At 37.6% G+C, this 22887-nt stretch overlaps 1 protein-coding gene across 1 annotated transcript; it reads right to left on the reverse strand.

The window, feature by feature from the left end:
* Positions 1–21718, reverse strand: LOC131791268 (MAP kinase-activating death domain protein). Its single transcript, XM_066170520.1, has 24 exons — positions 20728–21718; positions 18444–18692; positions 17439–17519; positions 16908–17234; positions 16427–16493; positions 15916–16323; positions 15332–15604; positions 14660–14827; positions 13431–13521; positions 12394–12574; positions 10270–10386; positions 9403–9694; positions 8790–9031; positions 8104–8284; positions 7188–7398; positions 6863–7079; positions 4226–4333; positions 3556–3720; positions 3118–3190; positions 2482–2513; positions 2033–2107; positions 1843–1912; positions 1413–1459; positions 1–1138 (listed from the first exon to the last, which is right to left on the reverse strand). The coding sequence occupies exons 1-24, from the start codon at positions 21562–21564 to the stop codon at positions 1061–1063; spliced, it is 4590 nt and encodes a 1529-aa protein (XP_066026617.1). The 5' UTR covers positions 21565–21718; the 3' UTR covers positions 1–1060.
* Between the last annotated feature and the right edge of the window lie 1169 nt (positions 21719–22887).

Below are 22887 nucleotides of genomic sequence, written 5' to 3' on the forward strand. Positions count from 1 at the left end.
GCTCCATTTATTAACAGATCCTTCGGTTCTGAGTACATTTAGTTTACAAGAATTCTCCTGAGCATTTTGCACTCATCATGATGAATGAACGTGGATGCGATATTTTATTCATAACTTAGCTTCATTATATTAAGTTAAATTAGATGTATTATTATCAACTTAATTCGCGCAGCTCCCTCACCTTGGCAATACTTACAATAAATAAATAGATATTTTAGTATTTGCTAAAATCCTTGTTATGCTGCTTAAACAATTATAATTGATATTGCTTAGTAATCCCCGGGTACTTAATCTTAGGCAAGAACTTCCACCTTAGAGTAGCTCCTTCCTACCCTCCCCCCTGACCCCCCCTCCCTTAAGCAGCAACTCGGACAGTCAAAGACACATTTTTCTTTGGTAAGTTTCTAAAATTATCAGCTTTGCTTTGCTTTTAAAGGCTTCTTTGGAGGTCCGCAGAACGAGCCAAGATTGCGCAAATGTTGCTTACTTGACAACTGACATTGAGAGAAACATAGTAAGTTCGTTTTCAAAGATTCAATTAATTCAAGAGATTATAACCTGTTTAAAATCTGTTGATTATTTGCAATAATTAAAATTAAGACACTTATTGGAGAGGTCATCACACCCTTCTGAGAAGAGGCTGGAAACACTCGCCATTTGCCTCCGTTAATGTCGTCCTTATCGGATTTTCAAATAAGAGTATTTTTTCCCATTGCGGTATTTAAAATCTGTAAATCCTTGTGAATGGGGGTGGTGTACCTCTCTCAAGGCGTCGAACACTCTAGCAAATAAAACTACCAGCAGATAAAATTACAAATGCTTTGCCAAATGAATTACAAACAACAGAGGTATGGGCAAGATGATAGTCTATCTATCATATTCTACATGCAGACGGTTCACAAATCTCTGGAGAATTTCCGCGAACTTTTTTGTCTTGAAAGTAATGTAAAGGGTTATCTTCGCTGGATTTCTTAGGTATTGAAGGCACTGGGTCGAAACTAGTGTCCAGGCTGTCCTTTGCAATGTTTGATACGCATGCACAACGATGTGACGTGGTTCTTCAGCCAGTGTTGTTTGAGTTACGCGATGCAGCCACATAGGAGAACAGACACAATACGGCGTAACAGATTTGATTACACTGGAACAAATTCAGACAATAGGTTTAGTATTTTTTAATAACCGAGGAATTACGTAAACTTACAGATCTATTAAACAAATGGATTAAATATTGCCGTCCATACCTGCGGCAACATGGAATATATTTGTGTAAAAAAGGAAAAAATATTTAACGAAGACGTCATCTATTTGTCTATCCTTAAATAGATCGTAAGTAAGAACCAGTCGAAATGTAGGCGTAATTCAGCCAAATATACATGGTAAATTAGAAAGAAAAGTAATAGTTAATTACGTACCACTGGGGAACCAAATCTGTGCTGAATTGTTCCTTGAGTTGCCGGCACTATAATACGCAAGGTTAATGTTTTTATTAGAGAAAGTATCTTTCATATACGGTATAACTCTGTATAACTGCCGCGGAGAAGGAAAAGTACTTCGAGATACAGGGGTTAGGGTGGGGTTTCGTGATAATTAACAGTGAACAACATGCAAATTGTTCCTCAAGGGAGACAATTTTGCGTTCGATTCAAGTCAAGGAGATTCTTCTTTACCATAATACATCGGTTTTATTTCTCTACATACTAAAGATCAGTGCAAATTACTGAATTTTACGATTGCGAAAGCAAAGATGTATCCTAAAAAACCTCATCCATCCGGTATATTACATTCTCTCAAACAAAGCTCTCTCTAATTATGTGGACAAACGTGACTTAGCGCATTACTCACCAAACTCCTCCAAAAGGAACACGCTTCTTTGCGTGGAACAATTCCTTATGTGGCACAGATCAATATGTACCTTAAAAAAATCAAGTAATAGAAAATACGCACCAATAAATAAGCAGAGGATCGAATGACAAAAGGAAAACGGAATTGAAGGTTATAAAAGATGCTTGAAACAAGCCAATGCTCAACTTACTCGTCGTTTGACAAATTTTAAACCAATTCCTTCCAACGTGACCTGCAGAAGACCGCTTTCGTTGGTATTAAGATCCTGTAAAATATAACAATGAATAAAACTGTAGTTACTGACTGCACTGGATTGTTGCTGGATCAGCACTCCATCCGTCATAGCTTGTAATGACGGAAGCCCTTGTAAAATATAACGCACGAAAAGTGCTGGTTTTAACCCTTTATACTCGCCTAACGTAAGTATGCATATTCTCCTCACCGTTCTCGGGCTATACATTTTCTATGGTACTGACAAATGAGGATTTGTTTGAAAGTCATTCACTACTTCAGTTGGCGATCATTTCCGTTACTCTCATAACGTTAATGTTTGATTTAAGAGTGATACTGTAAGGAGAAATTAGCTGCTGGTCATTCTGAAGGGTTAAAGGGTTAAGGGTCATTTACAAAACCACGTACCGTTACAGGGAACTCCCCTCCAAGTTGAACTCCTATAAGTTTAACAAAAAAGATAAACAAATTGCTCACGATTAGTCAGCCTCCTTAATTTGAACACAAAGTACACTCACAACAATTGTAAACAGTAACAAAATAGCCAACAAAAACAGTTTTAAACAACAACAAAATGGCAGTGCGATATGATGAGGTACTTGAACAAGGGTTTTACACAATATTGTTGTTAACAACTTGGACATCAGCTGCAGGCGATCACACAAGACAGGAAAAGACAACACGCAAAGACACAAAGTTGGAAGCTTCATGACGAAATCACACACAGAACACCTGTAAACAAACAACAACTAAAACAACGACAAGGGTTAATAAAATAAAACACACGAACGGCAAACAGATATTAACCCAAGCGATTGTACCAAAACACAGATCTGACTGATATTAATTTCAGTATCAATTTTACAGAACACTAGTTACATCTGATTTGCTAGACAAATTTCCTGAAGCAACTACCGAATGGAAAAGGCTTCATTTGTAAACCGTAAATATTGGAAACCACAGCTCAGGCAGGAAATAGTTGTTCACTCTTTAGCTCACTCTGGAAAGCGATACACACAGTACTTTTTAACCAAATCAACCGACCTGTACCCTTGTCACTGAGTCTGTCAGCCGCTCGTTGTAAACTTTCCTTGATACAGTAATACAAAGCTTTACACTGTTGAAAGAAAAGAAGACAAAAAGATGTCTCAAACTGTCATGTGTCACGCTATCTATCCATAAACTGTCATGTGCCACGCTATCTATCCAACTCTTGCTCAGTTACCTCGCCTTTCGTGAGCATCTTATTCAGTTTATTTGTTTTTGCTTTGCCATGAATTTAATTATCAAGTTACGGGCATTAAAAAAAGGGCTAAAGGTGGCGAGGAACCCCATGAGAAACCACTCGGCTTCCTCTGTATGTTAATCATGCTTTTGCGAAGCATTTGAAAGTCATACAAGGATAGTCACGCAAGGATAGTCGCGATACACCTCTTTGACAACAACAAAGCATACCCACCACACGTGACGAAAAAGCTTTACCTTCTTTGTACAAAACTTGTTTAGGATCGTCTCATCTTTTTGTCGACACCACAGGCAAAGCACTTTAGTCTTTGGGGCGTATGTGATGTTCACTAGCTTCTCGTACCACCATCTTTCCACTACAGCACCCGCGCCAGTTCTTAGAAGAATACAGTCGTCGCAAACCTAAATACAAAACAACTTGATTTGAATTCACAACAAGCAGTAACAGCCCTCTAACAAGAACCGACCGTACGCAAACCTTCCTCGTCTTTGTTCAGCCGTTTCTATCCGCGCTCGTCTTAACTAAATGTACACCTGGAAAAGGTTATGGCCACCTTGGCTAGCAGGACGCAGGAAGAACGAGTTTCACTTAAGACCCAGAATATCGCTACATCAGTAACTAAGCAGAAGAATATCTAAAAGGTACTGCAGAAGGTCACCTGTACCCTCCACTTCTGTAATGGAAAACTTCATCACTTTTCTTGTTTTACAACAGAATAATCTGGGCGGCGCATAAATGGCCACGCACAAGTTGTACGGGGAGGAAGAAAAAAGGTCCCTCTTTTCCAGGGTCTCTGCGCGAAGACTCACTCACCGCGCACCCATTGGACCAATCAGTGAAAAGAATGTTTGATTACATTTCTTCACAATTCAATCCAGTAAACAGATGGAAATATTCGATTCCTACCTCCATGAAGAATACATCACCATTCATCGAATCCCCTGAATGAACAACAAATGACTGTTTTAACATCTGACGACTGCCCGCTGGCTTGAGATCGATGTCATTACCGTTCTGATGAAAACAAAGAGAAGTGCAGAGAAAAAGTTGAATATTCATATCACTAGTTTTAATACATGGATGCCAGTTGACTGCTAAGGAGAAGAGGTGTATGACACGTAGGTAGTATACCATTGTTTATGGAAAAAAAGACGCGTGACGATAGATGCGTGTACCAAAAATACCCAGCCCTTCCCCTCCCCTCCTACCCCTGCTCAGAACTCCGCAGTTCACTCATCTGAGTTTCCATAAGCCAGTCAGTACAATTTCAAAAGGATACGTCCCTTTTCTAGACAGTCTCTAAAAATAATTGGAGTTTATTTAAGATCGGGGTTCGGTCGGAGAAAACACCTCTTCTCCTACATCACAAAACTGCAGCTTTTTTTAAGCAAAGTGATCTGACTAGGATTAATGCTATTGAAAAAAACAAAGAGAAACATGAAATAGCAAAAGATCCAAAGTGAAGAAACATGAAGTTGTAAGTCTGAGAAATAACACAATGAAACATAATTTGTTATCCTTAATTTACAAGGAGGATACAAACGTAACAAGATCGTTCCCTAATTAAAATGTGAAAACTTCCATTTTATGAGTTCTGTTGTACGGCGCTTGTGGAAAATGCTTTCATTTTGGCTAAAAAAAAAAGGAAACACTCTGCAAGTTTGGTCTATCCATAGTTGTATCTACAGAACATCTGAAATAAATTAGTTCACAATCTCTTAGCTTGAGCCATTGAACAAAAGACGAACATCGATCAATTCGGCATCGTTCAGGTCACAACAAGTACACCGGAAAGTGATTGAAAACAAGTTAAACATTACAACTCGCATACTACTGGATAAAAAACAGGAACAACTTGCACCCGGAAAAACGCAATGACTTAATATGAAGGCTATTAAACTTCTTTCATAGCCAAGCGAAATCAAGGAAGAGAGAAACAACACCGCTCACCTCAGAGCTGTGAAGAAGGTAAGAACCTCTGTTCAGAATCAAACTCAAACACGACCACATGACTAATCGGCTGAATCAACACCACTGGGTATTGACTTGATTATTTCTGGCCTCTTTGAAGTTAATTCAGACCAAAAACAGCTTACACACAAGATTGCTTATTCTTCACTTAACACTTTCGCTTTATCTGTATTGTCCGAATAACATTAAAAACAATAAGTCACAAACATGCTTCTGAAACAAATCCGTCTCCATAGAGATGTCATCGCTAACAACTACAACAAACGTAACACTTTCCTCAGGAAAAAAAAAGCATTTGGCAAATATTACTGGTAAATGGGTACTCGTTGAATTTCTGCCCAAAACAAATATATTTGTCAAGCTTTTAAATTTCGTGACCATGCTAAAATTGAAGAAGTACCAAAAATTCATACTGATTTAACTCGAATATTTTTTAAGGTTTTGCTGACAAAACCGTTGAACTTAATTGCTATGGCTCCTTCACGATAAGATTACTTTCCGCTTAAAAGCATTTATAGAAGTCTTGACAAAAGAATATATGAAAACTGACATGTCCCTACGAAGTTCAAAGTTCTAATCCTGTTTGGTCTAATTGAATGAGATGTGTTCACTACTTCGTCAAGTTTAGAGAATTATGTACAAAACTGAACATCTACAGAAACATTCCTGCAAGTTAACGCAAACGTTTCTTTCCTATCGTCTCGAAAACGCGATTGCTCAAGTTCTGTTTGCTTTCAGTCTCCAAGATTAAATCAGTGACACTTTTAAAAATTCACGATGTCAAGTGCCAAACACTACCTTACAGTTACTGACATAACGACAAAACTGACCAATCAGCTTCTACGAACCCGAATTTATAACAACTGATCTATTGACTCTGTTAATCACTTCCCCTCAGGTTGTCGTGAGGTCATCCAATGTCACCAGGTCAACGCCACTGATAGTTACTACTCTCAACTGGATAATCAGACTAAACGATAGACAAACTAATCTTGGCAGCATCAATAAGAAACCATCCAATAAAGAAAAAGCACCTAGCAGTTTTGATTGGCATGTCCCAACAACTACAAGACATGGACTAATAAGAGCTCAAAGAAAACTACGTGACTGGTACAAAGCGCAAAGAAAGGGTTGTAACCAAATCAAAGGTGAATTCGGTTTTATACGTTCCCTGAATTTCTTTCACCACTCACACAGTAAGATGAAACAAAACCGAGGCAAATTTTGATTACTTCGACATTCAACAGAGCAATTTTATCCATGAAAATCCAAGATGGCAACGCATTACTTCGCTCTATGATTGGTCCATAAAACTCGCGCCACTCTGTCAACCAATCAGATGCAAAATTTGAAAAAAAAACGAGACTTAGGCGCTCACGTTGTTAGGGATTTAAGTTGTTATTATTTTGAGTGCCCAGTTACTCCTTATGAGTATAATTATTTGGTTTTAAGAACTCCATCGAAATGCGCTTTCATAAAATAATCCAAGGCCAGGACTACTCAAGACTTTAACTTCCTAGTATCCTTGAATGGGCAAAATATTATCTGTACGTAGTTATAATATGATCTTACTAAGTTGTTGATGTTATCCAATAAATCATTGACTTGTTGACTTTGTAGCAACCCAATGTGTGACTTTCCTAACAGTCTACGGACTTTCTTCTTGATGGCATCCTTGTCAACATTCAACGCAATCATAAATGCCACCAAATTATACAACATGGTCGCTAGGAGTCTGTCTTCATCTGCTTCAAGACGTTTCTTCTCTGCAGGGCCTAATGAGTTGTACCTGGTATAGAAAAAGTAGGAGCAAAAAGTAAAACAATTAAATCGATTTAAAAAATCGTCATAACTCTCTCATGTCAGCGGTAGTGCGTTCGAAGTTTTACTGATTTACCTGTCAATCATCTCGACAGGCCCCTGGTCCATTCCAACAGCGTCTCTCTCAGCAGCGACAGCATCAAGAAAAATGTTTTCCCAGAAGTCCATGTTATCCCACAAAGCTGATCTCTCATTCAACAGACCTTCAAACAAGTAACGTCGCCCTGTCGTTTTCTTCCCGTCCTCACCCTCTACGGGAAAAATGTCTCCATTGTGGTAACGATAACCTGGAAACAAGAACAGGAAATATAAATAACAGACGATGTATTATCAAAAGTATGAACACGCGATGCTACTTTCAGTTAGGACTAATGGATTCCAGGAGAAATTTTTGATGAAGTGTCAAAAGTGATCCGGAACTGCAGTGGAATTGCTTCTCTGAGTTCTCTGATAGGTCAAGAAAAATTGTGCCAACCTTTTAATGGTTCACTTTAAAACATAAGCTGGTTTTCCCTTGAACGTCTCCTTTCTTTTAGAATTTTGCTGAAAACATTCGCTTGCAAGTCTGGCACTCTTCCCTAAACCTTCCACATAATGAAACTGTCACTGGTGACTCTATATCCCAGGTCCCTCCTCGTATCCTCTGCTTGGAGTAAACTTGCGATGCAAAAGGACACTAGTCTAGAACGATATCCGATGCTTGTGCCCCATTGTAAGGTCGCCCTACCACCTATGCAAGTTCGTCCCCTGAAAGGTCGCCCTCACCTTACCAGATCGCCCCACCTTTGTCAGTTTACCCCCGAAAGTTCCAACTCGTCTCCTTGCAGAAAAACACATTCCCTTCTAATAGAAAAACCTCAATTTTTTAGGTTTCCCCAAACAGAGTTACTGTACTTTCACAAATATATCAGATCACCGAATGTTTAAATGAGCATGATAACACGAAATGGACCAGGTGAACAAGGAATCATTTGTATCGCAACAGAAGTTACCTTTGTTTAAATTGCTTTTCCTCAGCAAGGGACTCGAGGGTATAGAAGACGAAACCTGACTTAGACGGTCAAAAGAATTGCGGCGTGCTAAACTGTTTTGTAACTTCATGTGAGCTAAAGCTGGGCTCTTGCATCTGTCAGCTTGTCTCAGTCTATCTTCTCTGTTAGCTCTTGCAATATCCTAACAAAATTTCAATGTTAACACAATAATTTAAGGTAACGATTTCTACCCCCCACCCATTCAGCATACTGGGACTATCAGCGTCCATGATAGCATTCAAACCCTTCGGTGTATCCACTCGAATTTTCAATTGTATCACAAGTGATCTGGGATTTAATTGGTTCGCTTTACTTCGCCGTGTGATTGGCCCAGAAAATTTAGCACCAATCTCTTAACCAATCGAGTGCAAAACTAAAAACCAACCTTGTCTGGGTCGCCCGCGTTTTCCCGCGCTTTAGACAGTTTACTTGTTTTTACTTGGAGTTCTCATTGGCTCTTAAGGGCCTTTTCCTTTCTTCGGATTGGCCGAGACTAAATCGAAAAGCGCTCTAGGGGTGTAAAACCTTAGGTACGCGATTTTTCAAATGAAAACCACTGAACAGTGATGTTATGCGTTGATGCTCATTTTCAACATTTCAGACCAAACCCAGGTGCATGATCTTTCATCAAGGCTGTCTTACTGTACCTGTATCTTACTGGGATCAATGGATCTGCTCCTCCAGGCTTTGTCCTTCAACTCCTTTCCTTGTCTATTTACCAGTGCAGCTACGTCACTGTTTGAGCGGATGAGCTCAGGAGGTTCCTTCGATTTTTCCCTGCTGTGTGAACCTGACGACATTATTGTTTCAATCTCGCTGTTTGCATCACTCATTTCACCGTGACCACTGTCTTTGTCGCTTTTGCCATTTAACATGGCATGCCTCTTGCCTACGAACATTGGAAATATCACATTTAAAGCTAACAAGTTGAACCCTGTCGTAAAAGCCGAGAATCTCTCAAAGAACTAGCCTTATAGAGATGTTTCGAGTCACGCAAAACGGCTTTCAACTTTAAGGAGGTTTTGAAATAGAAGTTCAGTAAGATTGGGAAATATGCTTGAGACAAAGCTTATTCACGAGGGTGAAATGATGACTGAAGATAGAAAAGACTAATTGAACAGGGATTATCTGTGACGAAGTGGGAAAATTTAGGCATCCACCGTGAGGTAACTCATTTGAGGGGCAAAGATTAATCATTGGGATAGAAACCCAGGTAGTTTGCTGGTTTTCACTTTGAGATTTGAATGGCTCCTTACTAACCTGTTTCAGCAACCCATGACTGTACAGCGGACATATCCTGTGAATGGTCTGACAGGTTCGAGATACTATCACAATTAGAGATGACTGACAGTTCATCATCATCACGAAGTCTCGCTAATTTCTCTGTTTGTTCCTTGATGTCTCGCCCAAAGTAATGAGTGTGCGCTACTTCAAGATACTGATAGGCAGACGCCAGGCCTCCTATCCCATGGTTCTCGACGCTTACTTCAAAGCCATGCACAGCAGCCCTAAGCACTTCTAACATCCCCTTGTAGACACTGCGAGAAATTCTCTAAAATAAAAGATACTAATTCAGTCAGAGGAATGAATACTTGCTTGCGGGGTTCCTTGCCCAAATAACTACAAGTTGAAGCATACAGAACAGAGCAAACATTCACAGAGATCCCTTCTAAAGGCTTTAGAAGTGAAATGACATGATGGCAAAGGAGCATGCACGATATTTAATGAAGTATTTTAACATCCCCGAGAGTCATTCGTGCTGCACAATATTCCACAGCTTAAATGAATGAGTAAAACTTATCAGTGTTGAATCAAACAAAAAAGTTTCAAATTAAAAGATAAAATATATGATATGTAGTAGAGTTCTTGAAGATCAAAGAATGGTATGACATAAATTCACTGAGAGGGGTTTTAAGGAATGTGGAAAGGATATTTAAGAATGGTTTAAGATTCTAAAAAAAACCTTTGTCTAACAATTTGCCAGCAGTAGATTTATTCAGAATAATGTATGATTCATTTCTTTTTTTACTAGCTTTAGTTTAGCAGTATTGCGATGGTTTTGTGGATTTCAAGAATCTTTAAACTTTAAGTTACCATGGTGACCGAGTAGGGAGAATGGTCACCTACCTTAGCTTCAGGGACTGGGGGCTGGGTCAAGTCAGCCCCAGTTCCCCAAGTGGAAGAAGAAGCAGAGGGTGCAGACCATCCGAAAGAGAGTGAGGACAAGGTATTCCACCAGAGAGGCTGAAGCATATGGTGAAGAGCCAGCTTAGTAAACAACATGCGTACACAGAACAAAGATGGCCACAGTACAGAAACACATGCAAAAGTTATAACTAAGGTGCAGAATGATGAATCTAAAATTTAGATTAATTGTTAGAAGTAAATCTTTTATTTGATGTGTCCACCATTCTACACCAAAAGATGGAAAAAATTGTTTACTTTTTCTGTTTGAATTTAATGTTGTCTTCTTTTTAAAGTAACTTTATGTTATCATCATGTGATGATAAACAACAATTACTTTTGGATTATCTTTCATGAAAATCAAACTTTTATTATATGAAATTTGTTTCCATTTGCTTTGACCAGTTTTTTAATTTGACACAAAACACACAATTTGTTGATATATACTTTAAACAGATACTAATGTACAGACCCCACAAAAATGATAAAACAAACAGAAAACAGCAAAGGCCAAGAAAGATGCCAAACCAAACAAGAGTAGAAAAAAGAACAACAAGGAAGAAGCAAACCAACATAAAAGAACATTGAGTTTCAAGCATTAGTAAAACATGGAAAGAATCCCAAAAGAATGATAACATCATTGCATGTATTAGACAAAAAAAAGATCATAGTTAAAAATTACACTAGTTACAGTTTTACTCTGATATTTTTTAGAGACACTGCAAACTTCCATTTTCATTCAACATCTTTGTCCCAAAAGTAAACAATGAATTATTGAATGCGACTGTGAAAACAAATGTTAGGGAGGTTTTTCCTCAAAGATGATCACAATGTTACTCTCTATAAAGAAAAGAATTAATGTCAAGTATGTGAAATCAGAAAAATGTGTTCAAAGTTGGTTGAATGATTTATTTAAGTCAATGAGCTTGGCGCACAAAGGAAATTGTCCATCAATGTCTGGATTTTAAAGCAACTAAACATGCTTTGGTGGAGAGACAGAGGTAATTAATTCCTTTTGTAAATTCTTCCCAAACATCCCTCTCAGATAAAGAAGCTAATCAAGTTTATGATAATTTCATGTTTCACTTTCAAATTCAGTCAGCCATTTGACCACTTATCAACAATAATGGAAGTTCACAGTATTCCATAAGTTACAGAATGCATTAACTTAATGATCTTAACAGGCATGTATTTAACTTTTTAAATTAAACAGATTTAACATGAGACTAAGCATTTAAGCAGAGAGAAGAGTGTTACTAACAACAGCATTAGCATCTTGTTTTGAGTCTAGATCCGTCTTAGAAGAAGTAAGCTCACTATGCCCCTGTGCATACTGCGTCAGGATTGAGGGAGGAATTATATTACTGATGAGCTGTTCAATGAGAAAATGTTACAGTCACACAGAAACAAGCAACATACATTTGTAACATTCAAAATAAAATTGCCATTTATTATAAAACAAACTGTGCAGTCAAAGTTAAAACAATGGACTGCAGCCCCACCAAATCAAAAATAATAATTACAATAAAAAAAAAAGAAAATTTGTTCTGTGAAACCCCTGCAAAGCGAAATTCTTACAGAAAGGAACACTCAGCCATTGTCTTTGTCAAACAGAAAAAATGACTAACAACAGTAAAGCAGCATGTCACTGAAAAAGCTGTCTAAAACCTTAACAAGGTTAGGATCTTATGTGATGGTTAATCCACTAAAAAAAGTTATCACTGGTCTTGCTAAGTCTTATGTGACTCAAGTACCAGAAAGTAAAAAATAATAAAATATTCACACACAAAACTTTAAAATGCTTTTGAAAATACTAACTGTCTGATTTTTATGACATTTTTCAAATTTTGATTTCTCTCTCTTTTTTTTTTTATCTTGAATCAGTGGTGCCTGGGAGTGTGCACCTAGAATGTCTGTTATTGATTTAAGAATTAAATATTGGAGAAAGTCGTTCCTTTTTATCCAATATTCTTTACCCTTAAGCCATGATTCACATCCAGCAACTGCCACTCAAAAGTATACTCCTGTGCTGGAAATAGAATCTTCAGAATAACTGTGCAAACTTACCATGTCATCCACTGCATCTGTAGTCTGGTCAGCAGATGGAGCACTGTAAAGTCGATTAGCAACAACAGTCCTGAGAGATTCATCCATCATCAGCCTGCGAAGTTTCTTGGATGCCAGCCAGCCGACACCATCACCTTTCACTACAACACGCACAACTTCCTTCAAGAACTGTTGATTTTCGCTAAAAGAAACATTTGAGGAAGATGTAGGTTGAGTACTTCCTAAAACTTCATAACAAACGTAAGGTTCACATGATTGTTTTATCTTTTTAAACACTCTCCTTCTCTTTCACTTTCTCAGTTGATCCTTAGTTCTAAGAAGAAGGTTTGCATGTTGATGATGATACATTTAAACATTGCATTCCCCATATTAATATGCGCCAAGGTGCTCAACAATACTTTGATGGGGACTTCGGCCACACTGCATTGAGTATAGTTTACAATTTTGAAAGTAAATTTCACAGGTACCACCAATTGTGGACATTTTGAATACAATGCCACACCAAGAACTACATGGGTTCTTTAATATTACCAGCTAACTAGCACAGAGAAGATGCAGGGGACAAGATCATCAGCTTAAAATCTTTATCCAAGAAGGCTAGAACATCTAACTATTTACAGATGTCATAGCAAAAGCAGCACATTCTCCAGAGTGATTTAAGACTCTGAGTGTTGATTTAGTTTGGGGCTGTAACCCCCAACCTCTTGCATGGCAGTCTGGTGTTCAGCAACCCAAGCTAATCAGGTGGCGGTTTTTGGAACAGCAGTCGATTGTGTATTGTGTGTATATTGTGATCATCAGTTTAGTGATGCTAGTAAAAGGGTTAGTCATTAGGAGAGTAGGTTTCACTCATGTTATCAATAAATTATTAACTCTGATGATGGCTTACACAGACATAAACCAATCACTGACTATCCTCCCCTCAATCAAACCACCCTATCACCTCCCTTCTGAACAAAATTAACACTTTTAATATTTTTCTGGAGAATGAAAATGAACAAAAGAATGATATAAATTCATTAAAACAACAAGGTCACCTCTGCAGTTGCTTTTCTGTAGAAGTTTGCTTTGTCAGATTGGGTCGTCCTTGTAATCTTTCACCAGGTATGGGTGGTTTTGACCTCATTCCTTGTTTGAATATACAATTTGAAATAATTAGCTCATAGACTTGAGGGAGATTGTCTACACAAGAGGTTTGTATAGGTTTGCAGCTTTTAATATCCATGCACTTTTGAGTCATCATCACATCCTATTTGCCCAAAACTTTTAAATCATGCACATTGACTAGACATACGTTGCTATTACCAATTTTCAATGGTTAAAGTTTGAGCTATTTCTCAGTTTCTAGAAGAGAAGGCTGAGCCAAACCACATTGATTTTTGTTTCTGTTTTGATTCTCAGGCCTCAGCTGAGCTTGCTGCAGGTCTACAGTTGTCAAGGAAACATCAATGACATTGAAAATTGTGAGCAATAATTGGTAACAACAGTTGGGAGTGGGAGAGGAAAAATTTCCACCAATTCTTCCCCTCAGGATTCTTGCCCTTGTATACAGCTATCTCCAAACCAATCGATTCAATGCTTTTGGTTCAGTTATGAACAGAAAATATATTCTCTGCAGCATACCTGTGTGTGGCTTATGTCAAAAGTGTAACAAGAACTAGCCCCTCCTTCACCCTATCAAAAATTTACAATTTTCTGCTTGCAATGGGTTGATAGAGTGTCCTAACCCTTCCAGCCCAAAGATCTCATTAGTAATTCTCCTTACTGTCTGCCATACAGCTGTCATGATTTTAGTTTGGAGAACTTGGTATTGAATCCTTTAATAATTCCATAATTTATATTTTTCTTTATTCCCATTGCTAATCTGCTTAATTTTTTTTAAGGATATGGTAAGGAAAAATTATTATGTCATGGTCACTCATGAGAGTTAAAGGCTTATAGAACTTGAAAGTAGTTTTAGTTTGGAGATGTAAAACCAAATTAAAATGAAGTACAGACAGCAATAAGTTAACTTTTCTTGTTAGGCTTTTGGTCATTTGTGCACTGATCACTGAATCAGATCTAAAAACATATATACATACACATATATTTCTAGAGCATCTATGCTGTAATTACAAATTGGAAGAGAGTGAGCAACATTAAATGTACTGGTAAATTCTCCTGATCATGTTTGGAAATTGGTATTAATCAAATATGATGCTAAATTTTTCTTTCCTAGTGATGTGCACAATTCTTTGTGGTTTTTATTTTCATTCTTATCATTTACCTGGGAAAGGAAAGAAAGGTTTTTCTTCTTGTGGAGAGAGCTTGTTGGGCAGCAAAGGATATGGAGGAACTCTCTTAGCAAAGCCATTTACTGCAGGTTTTTCTGAATTCTCCTGTTGAGTTGGTTTGGTCACATTGATTGTGGATTTTTTAAAACTGTTCCACAGACCTGAGAGATTTAAAGGAAAATGTACAGTGGAGGTTCAATAAATGCCTGATGAAATATCAAACATCCATTACAGTAATAACAGTTAATTGGTAATTGTTATTCAACTCTCTAAAGTCATTAGCATGTAACTTCTCCCTGTAGTATCCATACATCATCCAGCAAACAGGTCATGAGAATGCTAACTCTCATCAGCTAGAAGTTGTTATCTTGATCTAACACCAAATTCTTGTCACTAATTTACAAGGACATGCATAGCAGCTAGAGGGGAGAATATACAATCTGATCTTGCTTCACCCCTGAAGCAAACATTAGGGTCATGAGAATGAAGGAAATGTTTACCAACTGCTCTTGATTGATTGATGCTCTTGATTGTTCTACAAATATTCTCCTTTTGAATTTCATAGTAAATTGATAAAAGTATAGTAGTATAGAGAATATGCATGCTAATCCTAGAGTGTAAAGGGTTAAGTTAAATTAATTTATTTATATACATTTGTGTCTTACCCAGTACAGCTTCAGTACTGTTGGTGAACATACTCTGTTTCTCAGTGGGAGACATAGTATTTGTGGATGACCCAGATGGTGAAGACGCTCCAGATACAAAAGTGCTTTCACTTTCTGCATCTGAAGTCAACTTTTTCCTGGTTCCTTTTGGAGTGGGAGGGTTTGACACAGAATACATCAAGTCGTCACTGTCTTCATCTTGCACTGAACATGAATCACCACTGCTCATGGAACAAGCTGCAGAGTCTGTGGCGGTTGAGTCAGACCGATCAGCCTACAAAAGAAACAAAAAAATTTCCGTTGCATGTACACCCAGTTAATTTATAACCAAGGTTTGCCTTCTGGCACCTTGTGGTACAAGCAGGAGAGAATTCAACAAAAACAGTCAAACATCACCCCAAATTTTCTGAAGATGAGTGACAGTTTTCTCCTGGCCTGCAGGTAGCTGATGCTAGTCTAGGCTGGCCATTTGTCAATGAAATCAGTGGGAGGTGTAGATTTCTTTCTTTCTCTCACAATCATAGCAAATTGTTTGACAACATTTTTTTCAGGATATCTTTGCATTTATTTCCACTTAAGTATTTACCTTGTGCTATCCTCTGATACCTTCTTGTGCATAAGCATGGTCTCAACCATAGCTGGAGTGCCTGGCAAAGCAAAAGATGCTTGTAAGTCTGGCACTGGTGACGATGCCCTCATAGGGGCAAAAGGGGGAGCATGAGAACCAGTGGGTGTGGAACCATTAATTTCTCCACTAATCATCCTCTGCACGAGATCTCCGACAGAACTGTGGCAACTGCTGCTGTCATCATCCTCATCGTTGTTTGGTGTGGCTTCTTCTTCATCAAAAATCAAACTAGGTTCATAGTCAACATCAATCCATGGTTCCATGTAGATCTTTGAATCTGAGTCAAACACTTGATAAACAACAGGTTCTAGGTCTCTAGAGAACCATTTGGCTTTGTCTCCAATGATCTGGGGGTCATAGATGCCTGAAAAATGCAATTAAAGATTGGTCAATTGTAATAACATTTTTCTCAATCAGGGATGTATCATTACCTGAGTAGGTCAGTGGGTAAAAAAAAACATGTTTACCTTTTAGAATCTTCAAAAAGACTGTGTTTGATGGATAAACCAGCCACTCTCCATAATACTCTAGAGACTAAAACAAGAAACTATCTCAGATAAATACTTTTGGATACTAACTCAAAAGAATAAGCCAAAAAATTGTTATTATAACTTTTTTAAAGTCAAAATGAAAGCCAAGCAAAGAAATGGTTCTTTTAGATGCACTGCAGTTTAGGCAATTGCAGAATATAAGCATATAATAAAATTTAGGCTAAATACATGGAAACTTCATTTAGCCTGCAAAGAAAAATCAAACAAAGATGGTTCACATCCCATTGAATCACGGTAAATTCCTTGCTTGATTTTTATCTGCAGGTCAAACACTATTTCTTTCACTACAAATTTGTAAAATAGAAGGTATCAGAGAAAGACATTCTCTTACTACAACTTCAAAATTAAACCACAATTGTTTCTTTGAAATACCACTTCCCTCTACTAATCATTTCACCTGAGTTTCAGCAAGTCTTTCCACAAACTCTGACAGTTCTGGTCTTGATCTTAAGAAAGGTCCTCTCTGGAGTGCCACAACAGGTCGTGAAAACAGCCGTAGAGTCCTTGTGTGCTCTTTAATACCCCCAAGAATGTTTGGTGCTGTAAAGAAATTCACCATGGCAACTCTGACAGCAGTGTCTACAGCATCCACATCATTTCCATAGACAAATTGCACTGAGGTGGCTTTGATGCTATCTGGGGAAAGAGGTCCATGATCCTCCAGGTGAGCAGAATGGTTCAGATTTGTAACTGTCTGAGGAGGCATACTGAGGGCTTGAAGAGCCTGATGTAAAAAAGTTAGAATGTGGTAAATAGTGCTGCTAGAGGGGGTATTAAAAACAGGTATTTTAGATGTTTGAATTGAAGTTTATGATGATATTACTTTAACATAACATATATATAAAACATATCTACAAAATGCGCAACAAGGATGTGATTCGTAATAACTGAAAATAAAAGAATCATTAGTACAAATTGTGACACTGACCAACTTCAATCTCTTGATTAGCACTGTGCCTTCAGGTTGTGGCAATGGAGGAAGTTCATCAGCAGTCAAGGGAACTGTTATCTGTTGATACAAAAAATAAAAGTTACTACTCCTAGAACATGAAACTATGATACAATATCCTAACCCTCTGACCCCTAAGAGAGACCAACACCTAAACACCCTCAGTCACACGTTAAGGTCACAAGAATAAAAGAAGAGATTACCAACTAATGTAGCTCCTCACTGTAAAACAAATTCCCTTGCCAGCACCATAGGAAATGTATAGAGAACACTTATGGAGAATATGCGCATGGATTTCAAGGTGTAAAGGGTTAAATAAAGTGTTGAGTGTATCATAAAATATGTGACAACTGCTAGAAAGTAAGACTGTAATGACTGAAAATGTAATTAGCATTTGAAATATAATCACACAGATAAGAGAACGTTGAGAGAGTATTAGCAAGGAGATCCATATTTGTTCAAAATTTGTATGTTATCTATTTTTTCACAAATAATGATATTAGCTGAGTACATTTCCCCCTCCTTTCGAAGAAATTGGGAGGAGAAGACATCTACAAATCAAATTTGGTAAAGGAAACAAAAGTAAAAAAACCAAAGCCTGTCCCATACCTCTCCAGATATAAAAAAGAACCACCTCTTTATCTTAATTTTGCACTTGGAAAGGAGCTGCCATGAGTGACCACGACAGGATTCCTCTAACAATATCATACAATATCAAGGAGACAAGTGACAAGAAAATAGGAAAACATCAATTGGGAGATTACTAGTTGATTCAATATCAGATTCTCAGACCCAACATCATGATAACTTTATGGCTGACTGTAAGGAGAATTACTAATGAGGTATGAGGGAGTGAAAGGGTAAATTTAATGTGATTGTTTGATCAACCAGACAATTATCGATTGAGGTTAAAAATTTAAATAGTGCCTTCCAAAAGTCCATACAACAAAACAGTCTATATTCTCTGGAATTCATTTCACAAACCTTATTTGAATCCAAATCAACCACCCAGACATCACTTGGCATCTGAAATCCTTCTGACTTGTATCGAAAGAAACTTGCTGGTACACCAATCACAAAAGGTGTTGGGGCAAGTAGCAGTTGTTCTGCACTGTTCATGCATGTTGGCAGTAGAGGAATGATGGGGAACATGTACTCCAGTGGATAAAGGAGGGATGTCAGTGCTATGACACTCATGGTCAAAGCATTGTAATCTCTGGATTGGATCACAACCTGAAAATTAATTGAAAAATAAATTTGAAAAAATGCAGGAAAGAAAACAGTGGGTCAAGCTTAAATGCAAAAAGCCTGATCTAAGTTTATAATTAACCCTATGACCAAGACAGAATATCTCCTTACAATATCACTATAATACCAAGCAGACAATTGATGAGAATAAAGAAAAATATCAATTTGGGGATAACAAGTCAATCCAATACCAAATTCTCTGAACTAACATTTTATGAATTATAAAGTAGAAAGTGGAGAGAATAACTAATGAGATCTTGGAAATGAAAGGGTTAAAGAGAAGTGGGACAAGAAAACCTCAATCAAGCTGAATGCTTATGATCAAAATCTGTTAGTGTTTCAAAATTGACTTTTGCAGAAAATCTACTGTTATCAACTTTAATCAGGGAAGGGTAAAGCTTGCCTGTCACAGCATAATAATTTTCTTTAAATATAAACTACTAAGCCAAAATCAATTTTCATAACAAGAAGGACGTTGAAAAATTTCTGCCTCAAGAATAGGATATTAGTATTCAAAACTTTATCACAACTATATCACTAGGTTTTTAATAGTGGGACAGACTTATAATTAGAACTAGATTGAAAGAGACAATACTAGAGAAGAGAAACATCTTATTATAAGAAATCAATACAGTTCAGTGATCTAGTTCAAGGCTTAATATGAAGTAACTATACTGGAATCCAGGTTGTAAACAATATAAAACTACACAATGGATCTCAATGTGAGACATGTAAAATGAATAAATTTGCTTCATATGTTGATTTGATAATGATTTTTGCAGAATTTGAATTTAAATGTATAGGGCTTCTAGAACAGAGCTTTGTGAGCACTGATGTAGGCTGAACCACATAAATGTTGCAAGTCTTAATTTATAAATCAAACCAGATCAAAACAACTAAAAGGAGGAGTTGCGATATCACATACTTCCATTTCCGTGATTAATCATTCCTAATATCAGAAAAGAAAAATTAATTTGAACATCTAGGCAAAAATATATAGATAATTGACAAAAAAAGGGATATCGAAGGTTTCTTCCTTGCACAGACTAAATATAATTTACATTGTGCACCTGTAGTACTAACTAGTAATATTTCTCTGTAAACAGAGGTTTATGTCAAAATGTATTGCACCAAAAAATTTGTCAGGAATTTTTCCTCTGAATAATCAACCTAAAGATATTAATTGTGTAGTATTAATGCATCTTTGACTTAAAACAATTCTATAAAATCTCAAGTGTTATAAAAAATACGATACCACAGTTCAAAATTTTTGGTGCTGTCTGAATAAATGCAATTTCTCTGGAGAGCAGAGCACCCTTAACACATAAAATAATTAGTAAATCATCAAAATGGGCAGTGCAAAGGATTGCAAATTTTATCAATAACACTCTTAAATCCACTCTAGGCAAATTAGACTCTAAAAAAACACGTTTGGTAAAATAATCGCTAACGTGGGCATTTTTGCAGTCACTGAGGTTCTCCGTTTACTTTTTGAAAGCAAACAACGGAGTCACACAAGTCATTTAAGCCAGTAGGATCAATTTATTCAAAATGTAAACAAACACAGCTTATGAACGAGCTTTCACGTATAAAACAAAACTTTCACGAAAAGACAAGTAAAAGTCCTATTTCTGAATGGGAAAATTATCCAAATAATTTTTTTGCAGTAAGTAGTAGATATCGAAAAATAAAATCTCGTAGCGCTGCGATCAAAAGGTGTTAGAAATATTGATACGTGAACCAACGAAGAAAAACAAATTAATTACTGAGACTTACTGAGAGAAAAAGAAAACTGCTTCACAATTTTTCTTTTGAAAAATTTCCTTTGAGAACGAGAAAAATACTTCTAATTAACATTAAGTTGTTTTCTTTGGGTATATACTTCACTTCTATGAAACCATAGAAAGAGAATGAGGATTTTACGCTGGTAAACTTTTCGTTACACCTGCGTCTTAATCCTGATCGATCGACTACTGTTTGTTTTGACTTTGTTCAAGGTTTACGAACTTCAGGGACTTACCTTGTGTTCGAGTAAAATACACGTTAACACTTTCAAACATGTCTCCACTCCAAGAAGTTCCAGGGGAATGTGAATGGGGAAGTCTACGAGCGAAAATCGGTTCGATTCTGGCATTGCAAAGGTCAGAGGAGAATAAATCTCAGGCGAATGAAGTTGAACCTCAACACGAGTTTTCCCGGGAACGGGTGCTTGTGCAAGAAACAGGCGTTGAATCCACGTCTCCACTTCATCCATATCTCGAGCCAAATGACTTGCTTTTTGGTCCTCTGTACAAGTAAAAACAGGCCAGCTATTTAACCCTGGTATGATGTTGTCGTTCTTGTCACATTTGCCGTTAATTCCAGTTCTCGAGTCGATCATTTTTCGAAGGAAAAACAGGCACTCCCTGAATGTTGGGAAGAACGGATAATGTGAAACGATGCACAGAGATGTGAGACTCATGCAAAAATTCCGCCTGTGGTAGGTGCTTCGAGACCTTTTCCGAACTGTAAGCGTAGTCTCTTTGCAATCGCTTCGCTCCTTGTTGTCAAAATTCGAACAAGGACGAAAAACATTGACACAAATCCCATAGCGGACCTTGCCAGAGTCTTTCTCAGTCAATGTAAACGCAAACGAGTTCGCCTCGCGGAGAGAAAATTTCTTCGACACTGTACTGCAACCCTCCGGCTGGCAGAAGAAAACCACGTCTCCAGGTAAGGGAAAATCTTTATGGTCCTTTTGTGGAAAGCGACGTAAAAGTTCCGGCGTTTGTGTTGAGTCGATGGTCGGTTTGCGTACACCGACAACAACAAGATAATCTATCAGTCTTGTCTGCATGGCATGCGAACTTGAGCTCATCGTTGTTGGTTATTTAAGTCTCGAATAAGACTTCATCATGCACAATATCCTCATAATGGAAATTTCCACGGGCAGTTACATCCAAATTCATTCAGACGGATATTTTGAACGCATAAATATCGTGTGTCAAAGCAACCAGGCGTGATCGATAGTATCCTCGATTTGCTCACGCGTGATAACGCGATACTTCGCATGTTGTGACGTCATGATCATCAAGTGAATAAATATTTCATTTTTCATCCGCTTTTTCTTTGCGGATAACGCGCAACACCTTGAAATGACACGAATTTATGCTAGTTTTCTTGTATTCAGTAAAAAATTCTGAGACGCAATTCCCGACAAAATATAGAGGGGAAAGAAATTCAAGTGTGATATTATTCGAAAAAGTGAAATTTTCACTTTTCACCTAGCGATATTAAATAAATTAATGAATATTTTTAATTCAGCCAGGTTGCCGTTGACGCAGACAATTATGATTCATATGTGCTGCCAACAATGCAGATCTATCAATAATTTATTTCGGAGTTATTTCGACGATGTTTTTTGGGCACCAACGATAAGTAAATTGTTTTTCTTTAACCCACTAATTCTTAAGTTAGACTCATCATACCTTAGACTGACGCGAGTCAAAACTAATATATTTATTGGTTTCTACCTTTAATGAAGCCTGTACGAATCAGATAGAACACTTCTCGGAACTGGCTTTGTATCTCCACGATCCACTCTTTTTGACCGTGGGCGGTCTGGAAATGAGACAAACCAAGCCGAACCATGTAACAGCGTAGAGACGTTAAAGAGCAAGTGTTCATCAAAGAACTTTGTTGTTTGAATTTTCAATTGAGCATAAGCTTGAAATAATCCCAGTCCTTAAACGGATTTCTAAACTGTCGCATTCATGTCAGAGATGGGCTGCTTATAAGGCCGAGTCATTAGAGACGTGTAGGATCTGAAGCCAGCTTGTCGTAAGGCTACCCCAAGCATTTCCTCAGACTTCCCTGTCAATTCGCGGGCCGGTACCTATTTATACTCCTGAGTAGCGAGAGTCACTGTGAAAATTAAGTGTTTTGCCCAAAACACAACACACTGACTTAGCCTGGTCTCAAACCCAGACCTCCGGCGCACCGGCTAACATAAGGCCACCGCGCCTCTCACAGGGGGCGCAAAGAGGAATTATAAATTCCAGACCCTCATTGATAATTGATCCAATGAGAGGTTTAATTCGAATTGCTACTAAAGAAATTATCTGATGTATTATTACAATGCTTAAAAACGTCACACAGATAAGACTTAAAATTTGACTCCTATCCTAAGCTCATAGTTATT

The sequence above is a fragment of the Pocillopora verrucosa genome, chromosome 8, assembly GCF_036669915.1.
Source record: "Pocillopora verrucosa isolate sample1 chromosome 8, ASM3666991v2, whole genome shotgun sequence".
In the NCBI taxonomy this organism is placed as follows: Eukaryota; Metazoa; Cnidaria; class Anthozoa; order Scleractinia; family Pocilloporidae; genus Pocillopora; species Pocillopora verrucosa.

What these genes read in the sequence shown, in the direction of transcription:
- LOC131791268 (XM_066170520.1), bottom strand. Translation starts at nt 21,564, where the DNA reads ATGAGCTCAAGTTCGCATGCCATGCAGACAAGACTGATAGATTATCTT. An exon ending in ACAAGTTTTGTACAAAGAAG is followed by an intron (nt 3,191 to 3,555) that starts GTAAAGCTTTTT and finishes TTCTTTCAACAG; the next exon opens with TGTAAAGCTTTGTATTACTG. An exon ending in ACTCAGTGACAAGGGTACAG is followed by an intron (nt 2,514 to 3,117) that starts GTCGGTTGATTT and finishes TTAAACTTATAG; the next exon opens with GAGTTCAACTTGGAGGGGAG.